Below are 10,129 nucleotides of genomic sequence, written 5' to 3' on the forward strand. Positions count from 1 at the left end.
TGGGGAGGCGCGTACGGGAATTTAACCCGCGCTGCTGGTCTTGTTCTACATTTCAAGCCAGCTGTTTAGCCCACTGTGCTAAACCAGCGGAGCAGGAACAGTCCCTTCCGGGTGCGGCCATGAAATGAGTGGTTGCACACAGGGGGGGGCGGGCTCCTGCCTGAAGGTGTTGGTTATGGCCCTTTTCAGCTGTGTTGTGGGTAGATTCAGCAGCGGAGAGTGCGGGTGGGGGAAGACGTCCTCCCCTGGATGGACATGTTTACGGGCTGGGGAGGGGTCGACTATTAAGATCTGGAATCGGTTGATGAGGCACTTTAAGCTGGGCCCCACTGTATGGGAACCATATGTGTAAACCAGGAGGGATGGATGGGGTGTACAGACGGTGGAAGGAGGGAGGGGGGTTGAAGCGGGTCAGGGATATGTTCTCGGAGGGGAAATTCGCTGGGTGGGATGAGCTACGGGAGAGGTTTGAGTTACCGATGGGAAGTTAGTTTAAGTACTGGCAGGTGTGGGACTCCACACGCAAGGAACGACCGACGTTCCCCTAATGAACGGAGTACACGCTGCTGGAGAGGTTGCTGCTCCCCGATAAAGGTGGGGGAGGGCAGGATCGGGACAGACAGGTGGTTGGGAGAGGTGGGGGAGGGCAGGATCGGGACATATAGGTGGTTGGGAGAGGTGGGGGAGGGCAGGATCAGGGACATATAGGTGGTTGGGAGAGGTGGGGGAGGGCAGGATCGGGGACATATAGGTGGTTGGGAGAGGTGGGGGAGGGCAGGATCGGGGACATATAGGTGGTTGGGAGAGGTGGGGGAGGGCAGGATCGGGGACATAGGTGGTTGGGAGAGGTGGGGGAGGGCAGGATCAGGGACATATAGGTGGTTGGGAGAGGTGGGGAGGGCAGGATCGGGGACATATAGGTGGTTGGGAGAGGTGGGGGAGGGCAGGATCGGGGACAGACAGGTGGTTGGGAGAGGTGGGGGAGGGCAGGATCGGGGACAGACAGGTGGTTGGGAGAGGTGGGGGAGGGCAGGATCGGGGACAGACAGGTGGTTGGGAGAGGTGGGGGAGGGCAGAATCAGGGACAGACAGGTGGTTGGGAGAGGTGGGGGAGGGCAGGATCGGGGACAGACAGGTGGTTGGGAGAGGTGGGGGAGGGCAGGATCGGGGACAGACAGGTGGTTGGGAGAGGTGGGGGGGCAGGATCGGGGACAGAAAGGTGGTTGGGAGAGGTGGGGGAGGGCAGGATCGGGGACAGACAGGTGGTTGGGAGAGGCAGGGTCAGGCACTGGTGGAAAGGATTAAGCGGAAATGGGAGGAGGAGATTGGCAGGGAGATAGGATGAGGGCTCTGCTGTGAGGCGATGTGGTGAGTGAACTTGACTTCCTCAGTGATTTCGTTTCAAGTGGTGCACAGGGTAGACATGGCCCGGGCTCGGATGAGTGGCTCCTTCCCAGGGGGGAAATGAATGGATGGGGAAACTGTGGGCGGGAGGGGCAGGGAATCACGTTCACACGTTCTGGGGTTGAGAAACGTCGGAGAGCTTTTAGGAGGCGCTGTTTGGGACCTCACCAAGGATAATGCCCCCCCCCCCCCCACCCCCGAGGTGAAGCTGAACCCTATGGGGGCGATCTTTAGGGTCTCAGAGATGCCGGAGCTGCTGAAGGGGAACGGGGCTAATGTTTGGAATAAAAGGGAATAGTCCCTTCGGCCCCTCAAACTTGCTATGCCGTTCAACTAGATCACAGCTGATCATCTACCCTGTACACCACATTCCCGAATTATCCCCCATATTTCCTGATGTATCTCGTGTCCGTCTGTCTTGAACATACTCAACGACTGAGCTTCCACAAGCCACCAGGACAGAGAATTATTCACCACCCGCTGAGTGAAAAGATTGCTCATCGGCTCAGTCCTAAATGGCTGTTCTGAGACCCTGATCCGCTGATTCGAGATCGCCCAGGCCAGTGGAATCTTCCTTCCTGTGTCGGCCGACACTATCGGACTCCCACCACGGCAAGCGTAGCCTTCCCTGGGCAAGGGGGCCTGAACTGTACACAACACGCTCTCGCCAAGGTTCGATAGAATTGAAGCAAAGGCACCTTTACCGCTGGACTCAAATCCCCTTAGGATGAAGGCCAACCCCGCCATCTTGATTTCTAAATAGTTTGCTGCACCTTCATGTTAGATTTCAGCAACTCATCAACAAGGAGACGCAAGTCCCATTGGGCTCCAATTCTCCACAGCACCTCTGCTCCAGAAAGAGAACGCACTTCACCCACACCTTTGCACCCGTCCCCTAGACAACACACACAGCGATCCATCCCTACCTCCCTGCTACATATACACGCACGCACACACGTTATTTCCTTTGCTTCCATTTCTTTGATTAGTTTTGGCCCGTGGATCAATAATTGCGATCTACCTTTTATGTCAAATGGAGGAAGTAGAGGACGCAGAGGTTCGGACAGCGTGCTTGCTGCAACACTGTGTGCTCAAGTTTTGTATTTGCGAATGGAGAACTCAGACTTTTCGGTACTCAGCAGACTGGAGGGAATCGGTTCAACTGGTTAACTGGCAACCGGTGGGCTGGCCAGGGACAGTGTTCTGCTTGACAACAGTCAGCGATTGGTTCCTGCCAGGTGATTAATTCAGAGAGAGCCAGCCAGGCGCCTCGAGGCCCTCGAGAGGAGCTGTGTTTTCCCTCTCTCTCTGCTGCCGGTTGCCTGCTGTCTCTGCGAGTCTGCAGTAAAGGCCATTACCAGCCGCCGGGAAAGAAAGTAAGGCCCAACGCCGAGAAAGAAAATAGCTGGAAGACATCCATCTGAATCAAGGATTGTTACATTTCATTATTTCTCTTTCAGTTCCACCATCCTTTCCCCGCTGTGCTGTGTGTGTGCGTGTGCAGGTGCACGCCCCCACGTGCGTGTGCAGACACACGGCCACACGTGCATGTAGACGCACACTCACACGTATGCACACATATGTATGTACAGACACCCACCCACATATATGTATACACACGTGCATGTACAGGTGCACACCCACATGTGCATCTACAGGCGCACACCCACATGTGCACGTACACACACGTGCATGTTCAGGCGCACACATGTGCATGTACAGGCGCACACCACACATACGCGTGCACACACGTGCACGTACAGGCGCACACTGACACGTGCACACACACAGGCACGCGCATGTGAAACAATAGAACAAGTCACTTACTTCAGACTCTTCCTCCACCTTGGTTCCCTCTGCTTGCAATGTCGACAGCAGAAAATCTGTATTTGACGTATTTGAAACTCTGTCTGCAAAAGTCAAAGCGCATAAAAATGTTGAGAAAATAAAAATTTCTATGCTGATTTAATTTGTAGCGGCCGTCCTCTTGCACAATAACCCGCCCCTCGCTGCCAGACGGACCGCACGCAGAAAGAAAACCGCACGGAACTGCGTTTGATCCAAACTGGTGTGAATCGAGTTGGGGGAAGGCACGAGTTATACGATGTGACCACACTGGCAGACAGAGTGCCTGCTCTCCTCTTCCCTATTTAGGGTAAGATGGGAGTCTACAAGCAGCATCTTCGTGCTGCTGTTAATGCTCCACTCAGCCCATCGGCATCGCCTTCTATCCCGCTCTGCCTCATCTATTGATTGGGGCTGGTTCAGCACAGTGGACTAAACAGCTGGCATGTAATGCAGAACGGCAGCAGTGCGGGTTCAATTCCCGTACCAGCCTCCCCGAACAGGTGATGGAATGTGGCGACTAGGGGCTTTTCACAGTAACGTCACTGAAGCCTACTCGTGACGATCAGTGATTATTATTATCCCCTTTGAATACATCTCCAACTTTTCCCTGGTGGGAGCGAGTTTCACATTCCCGCTGCCCTCTGGCGAAATACAATTCTCCTGAATTCCTTACCATTATTAGCGACTGCGTTATATTCCATGCCCCTCCATTTCTGCCTCTCCCACAAGTGGAAAACAGCACCTTTACAACCACTCTGTAGCATTCCTCCACAATTTTAAAGAGACATGGGAAACCGAACACAGCACTCACAATGCGCTGCTGGAAACAGCTGCCGAAACACGGTCAATACCGATTAGAAATGAAAAACAGACGGATTGTTAAGGTATGGGGAGCAGAGCAGGATGGGACTAATCGCATAATTCTGTCAAGGTGCAAGCACAGGTCAATGGGCTGAAGGGCCTCACCATACACTCTATGACTCTATCACGGGCCACTTTTCAACCTGTTCCTTTCTGGAGAAAAGCAGCTCTGCCGGTTCAATCATCCCACTTTCTCTCGTTTCTAATAACGTGACATAACTGCACAGTGACTCCCAGTGTGATACAGAGACCGGAACTGTGCACAGTGACTCCCAGTGCGATACGGAGACAGGAACTGTGCACAGTGACTCCCAGTGTGATACTGAGACAGGAACTGTGCACAGTGACTCCCAGTGTGATACGGAGACAGGAACTGGGCACAGTGACTCCCAGTGTGATACAGAGACAGGGACTGTGTACAGTGACTCCCAGTGTGATACAGAGACAGGAACTGTGCACAGTGACTCCCAGTGTGATACAGAGACAGGAACTGTGCACAGTGACTCCCAGTGTGATACAGAGACAGGAACTGTGCACAGTAACTCCCAGTGTGATACAGAGACAGGAACTGTGCACAGTGACTCCCAGTGTGATACAGAGACAGGAACTGTGCACAGTAACTCCCAGTGTGATACAGAGACAGGAACTGTGCACAGTGACTCCCAGTGTGATACAGAGACAGGAACTGTGCACAGTGACTCCCAGTGTGATACAGAGGCAGGAACTGTGCACAGTGACTCCCAGTGTGATACAGAGACCGGAACTGCGCACAGTGACTCCCAGTGTGATACAGAGACAGGAACTGTGCACAGTGACTCCCAGTGTGATACAGAGACAGGAACTGTGCACAGTAACTCCCAGTGTGATACAGAGACAGGAACTGTGCACAGTGACTCCCAGTGTGATACAGAGACAGGAACTGTGCACAGTGACTCCCAGTGTGATACAGAGACAGGAACTGTGCACAGTGACTCCCAGTGTGATACAGAGACAGGAACTGTGCACAGTGACTCCCAGTGTGATACAGAGACAGGAACTGTGCACAGTGACTCCCAGTGTGATACAGAGGCAGGAACTGTGCACAGTGACTCCCAGTGTGATACAGAGACCGGAACTGCGCACAGTGACTCCCAGTGTGATACAGAGACAGGAACTGACACAGTGACTCCCAGTGTGATACAGAGACCGGAACTGCGCACAGTGACTCCCAGTGTGATACGGAGACCTTGAAATCCCCACAGATGTGCGTGGAGCTGTCTTTCTGGAGCACTGGGATGACGGGTGTTTCCCAGTCACTCTGGGGGACAGGTACCAGACACTCCAGGTCAGCTCCCACTTTTGATCGTGTGGCATAAGGCACGGTTCTGACCCTCTGAAATGTTGTTTGGCAGTCAGCTTTGATATACAATTGAACAGTAATCCCCATTATGCTTCCCGAATCGCCTTTGAAAACAATTTCATGTTTGTTGTAAAACAGTCATCAGACCAGTTTCTTGTGTCACAATGTCATGTAACTCCAACCAGTTTAACCGGATCTTTTCAAGCCATGACCACTCTAGTGAAGCGGAGTATTGCATTTCGCTAGATACAGGGGCTAGCTCTGCACCCAGCCCGTTTAGTTCCAGTTTCACTTCCCTTCTGCCCATCATAGCTAGATTCCCCACAGATGTTTTCCAAACAATTTTTGCAGGCGTCAAGAGAAGACTTTCCCGCTTCTCCTTGTGCACCGGATCTGGAAGTAGTGAGACCGCTGTACCCGTATCCAGTTCCCTACATATTGGGTTGGCCCTTCAGCAGCCAGTGTTTCCCAGGAGCCGGTTGAACCAGCATTCACTGATGAGGTGAGGAGGGGCTCTACTTCTGTGTCGGTCTCAACTCTGGTCCTCCGTTACTCCTGCACAACGTGCAGCTTCCTCTGCCTGTTCCGCCACATCTAACCTCTTAGACACCAAGTGCAATTGATCATGGCCAGTCCACCTCACCTGCACATCTTTGTGACTGTGGGAGGAAACCGGAGCACCCGGAGGAAACCCACAGAGACACGGAGAGAAGGTGCAGATGCTGGGATTGATCCCGATTTTCTTCCGCTAACCACCCAGCCAACCTCTTCTTGGTTTCCTTTGCAAAGCCTAAATCTTTCTGCTGTAACAAGTGGGATCAGGGGAGACATTCGACTTCAGGACTGTTACAACGTCACTATGTGATTTTGTGCCAGGTTTGTGGGCAGCACCAAGCGTCTGAATAAGCCAAAGTTCTTAGGCCCCATCACATTTCAGAAAGTTACCTCCTTTCTCTCACATTCAATTCCCCTTGCAAGGGCCAAATAAAACTGGAAGCCTTCGGTGCAGGAGCTGCACTGTTCCACAGTCTCACCAAAATACCTAATAGTTCTGGCAAGTGCGGTCACTTTGAGCCTTTTATTGCCCCTTCACCGCCGGTTACTGTGTTGCTTTTTTAAATGTGTTGCCAATGAGTTGTGAACAATTTATTTTTTAAACCGGGGGGGCAGCCTGTCAGCTTTGTATTCCCGATTTTCCCGCCGGGATCCCTGTGATCGCGGCAGCTTTTCTCTTTAAACTTTGGAGACGGCAAGAAGTTCTTCTCTGGTCTGTGGAGACAGGTTTCACGATGATTCCTCTATGTTTTCCTTTCAATATGTAAACTTTCCGCTCTCCATGTCCCCCTGGGCTTTCGTTGCTCTTCAAGACGGACAAACGTTTGAAATGTCTTTAAAATAACCACACGGCGGACTTCTGGCGGGTTTTAAAGGGAGTGGCTGCATGTGTGGGAGCTCCCGCTGGAGATGCCATTTACAGCTCCCTCCGCCCGTCCGGCATTGAAACCCACATCCAAAACCCTTTCATTCGATGGTTTACGTCCTCCACAGTCGGAGGATGTGCAATCAGTGTGGAACCTCTTCCTCTTCCTGTCTCCGTATCACACTGGGAGTCACTGTGCACAGATCCTGTCTCTGTATCACACTGGGAGTCACTGTGCACAGATCCTGTCTCTGTATCACACTGGGAGTCACTGTGCACAGTTCCGGTCTCTGTATCACACTGGGAGTCACTCTGCACGGTTCCGGTCTCTGTATCACACTGGGAGTCACTGTGCACAGTTCCTGTCTCCGTATCACACTGGGAGTCACTGTGCACAGTTCCGGCCTCTGTATCCCTCTCCCTCTTTCCTTGTCCCACAGAGGCTGATATTCGCTCAGTTTACTGCCACCTTCAAAAGCAGCTCAGACAAGGCAGCACTCCCTCAGTACTGACCCTCTGACAGTGCGGCATTGCCTCAGTACTGATCCTCTGACAGTGCGGCACTCACTTAGTACTGACCCTCTGACAGTGCAGCACTCCCTCAGTACTGACACTGTGACAGTGCAGCACTCCCTCAGTACTGACCCTCTGCCAGTGCAGCACTCCCTCAGTACTGACCCTCTGACAGTGCAGCACTCCCCAGTACTGACCCTCTGACAGTGCAGCTCTCCCTCAGTACTGACACTGTGACAGTGCAACACTCCCTCAGTACTGACCCTCTGACAGTGCAGCACTCCCTCAGTACTGACCCTCTGCCAGTGCAGCACTCCCTCAGTACTGACCCTCTGACAGTGCGGCACTCCCTCAGTACTGACCCTCTGACAGTGTGGCACTCCCTCAGTACTGACCCTCTGACAGTGCAGCACTCCCTCAGTACTGACCCTCTGACAGTGCAGCACTCCCTCAGTACTGACCCTCTGACAGTGCAGCTCTCCCTCAGTACTGACACTGTGACAGTGCAACACTCCCTCAGTACTGACCCTCTGACAGTGCAGCGCTCCCTCAGTACTGACACTGGAGTGTTGTGATTAGATTTTTAAGAGGGGCTTGAACACCCACTGAGCCATGGCTAATACGTAACACTGAAATGCATGCTTTAAAATCATACTTCATCCAAACACTAGTTTTCCTCCCCTGACTCTGCCTTCTGTGAATCGGCGTCACCTCCATCGCTCCCACTCTCTCCACAGATGCTGTTCTGTTTCAGGCTTCCCCACAGATGTTGAACCCAGTCTAAAAATGGAGGGAAACTGCTCTGACAAGAGTCTCAACTGGAGAGAGAGTGGGCTTCCCATTTGAGGTCTTGCATGCCCTGTTGGGGGAAGGGCAGAGTTGGGATTCAGAGTGCCAACCCGTATCTAATGGGAGTGTCACAGGGATCAGTGCTGGGACCACATTTCATGTCTTCAAAGAGGTTGGACGAGGAAAGTGAATATTCTTTAAATGGAGAGAGCTTGCAGAAAGCTGCAGCACGGAGGGATTTTGGGGGGGGGGGGTTCTCGTGCATAGACCACAGAAATCCAGCCTGTAGGTTCGGCAGGCAATCGGGAAGGCAAATGGAATGTTGGTCTTATTTTAAAGGGAATGGAGCATAAAAATAAGGAAGTTCTGCTGAAACTATACAAGGCACTAGTTAGACCCCACCAGGAATACTGTGAACTGTTCTGTTCCTCTTGTCTAAGGAAAGATAGAACATAGAACAGTACAGCACAGAACAGGCCCTTCTGCCCTCGATGTTGTGCCGAGCCATGATCACCCTACTCAAACCCACGTATCCACCCTATACCCGTAACCCAACAACCACCCCCCCCCCCTTAACCTTACTTTTATTAGGACACTACGGGCAATTTATCATGGCCAATCCACCTAACCCGCACATCTTTGGACTGTGGGAGGAAACCGGAGCACCCGGAGGAAACCCACGCACACACGGGGAGAGCGTGCAGACTCCGCACAGACAGTGACCCAGCCGGGAATCGAACCTGGGACCCTGGAGCTGTGAAGCATTTATGCTAACCACCATGCTACCCTGCTGCCCCGATAGACTGGCATTGGAGGCAGTCCAGACAAGGTTCACTGGGTGACCCTGGGGAGAGGGACTTTCCTATGAGGGGAGCTGAGTAGGCCGGGCCTGTCCTCATTGGAGTTTGGAACAATGAGAGGCGACCTCATTGAGACAGATGGGATTGTCAGGGGGCTCGGCAGGGTAGGACAGGCAGGAGACTGGAGTTAAGGCTAGAATCAGATCAGCTCTGATCTTATTACTGGCACAGCAGCCTCAAGGGACCAAATAACAATCTCCTGTGCCAAAGGAAAGGGGGTGGTGGGGTGGTATTGTCGCTGAACTAGTGATCCCAAGGTGACACTCTGGTGACCCCGGTTCAAATCCCACCGTGGGGGATCGTGAAATGGTTCAATTCGATTAAAATTTGACACCTGATGAAACCATTGTTGGAAAAACCATCTGGTTCGTCAATTCCCTTTTAGGGATGAAAATCCGCTGTCCCTACTTCGGTCTGGCCTACATGTGATCTGGACCCCAGGCACCGTGGTTGACTCGTAATGGCCTCTCCGAAATGGCCGAGTGAGACACTCGGTTCAAGGGCAATTAGGAATGGGTAATAAGGGCCCTCATCCCCAAGAAGAAAAAATAAAAAACATTTCTTCAGCGATTGAACCGACTGGGATCGCACTTACCCAGCTTGTCCTTCTGCTCCAGAACGCCATGGTACAGGCTCTGGAGCGCCGCGTACTTCTCCTGCAGCCGCCCCTTCCCACCCTCCAGCTGCGGCTGGTACTCCAGGTTCTTCTCCGCCAGGCTGCGGTTGGTCGCCAGCGACATCTCGCGTTCCAGCTGGAGGTTCTGCACCTGAGGGAAGACAGGATGGAGGTGAGAGGGGCCCCAGTGTGGAGGGAGGCGGTGGTGTTGCACAAGTGGCGGTGAAAAGGGGAGCCACTGAGGCCGGATTTTTTTTTCAAAATTCATTTTTACGGAATGAAGGTGTCTCGGGGAGTTTCAGGGTGTCGCCCCAGCGATTGTGAAGGACGGCCGATTTATTCCAAGTCAGGATGGCGAGTGACTTGGAGGGGGAACCTCCAGGTGGTGGGGTTCCCAGGAATCTGCTGCCCTTGCCCTTCTAGATGGTAGTGGTTCTGGGTTTGGAAGGTGCTGTCTTTTAGATGGTACATACGGCTGG

General features: G+C 52.8%; 1 protein-coding gene across 1 annotated transcript in view; it reads right to left on the bottom strand.

Annotated features, from left to right (window-relative positions):
- LOC119967876 (vacuolar protein sorting-associated protein 37C-like) overlaps positions 1–9,802 on the bottom strand; it is a 22,401-nt gene extending 12,599 nt beyond the window's left edge. The window contains exons 1-2 of the mRNA XM_038800958.1: positions 9,630–9,802; positions 3,232–3,314 (exon numbers count right to left, since the gene is read on the bottom strand). Coding sequence (XP_038656886.1) covers positions 3,232–3,314; positions 9,630–9,774 — 228 coding nt within the window. The 5' untranslated portion in view covers positions 9,775–9,802. The remainder of the gene's footprint in view (positions 1–3,231; positions 3,315–9,629) is intronic.
- Between the last annotated feature and the right edge of the window lie 327 nt (positions 9,803–10,129).

Source organism: Scyliorhinus canicula, chromosome 6 (assembly GCF_902713615.1).
Source record: "Scyliorhinus canicula chromosome 6, sScyCan1.1, whole genome shotgun sequence".
NCBI lineage: Eukaryota > Metazoa > Chordata > Chondrichthyes > Carcharhiniformes > Scyliorhinidae > Scyliorhinus > Scyliorhinus canicula.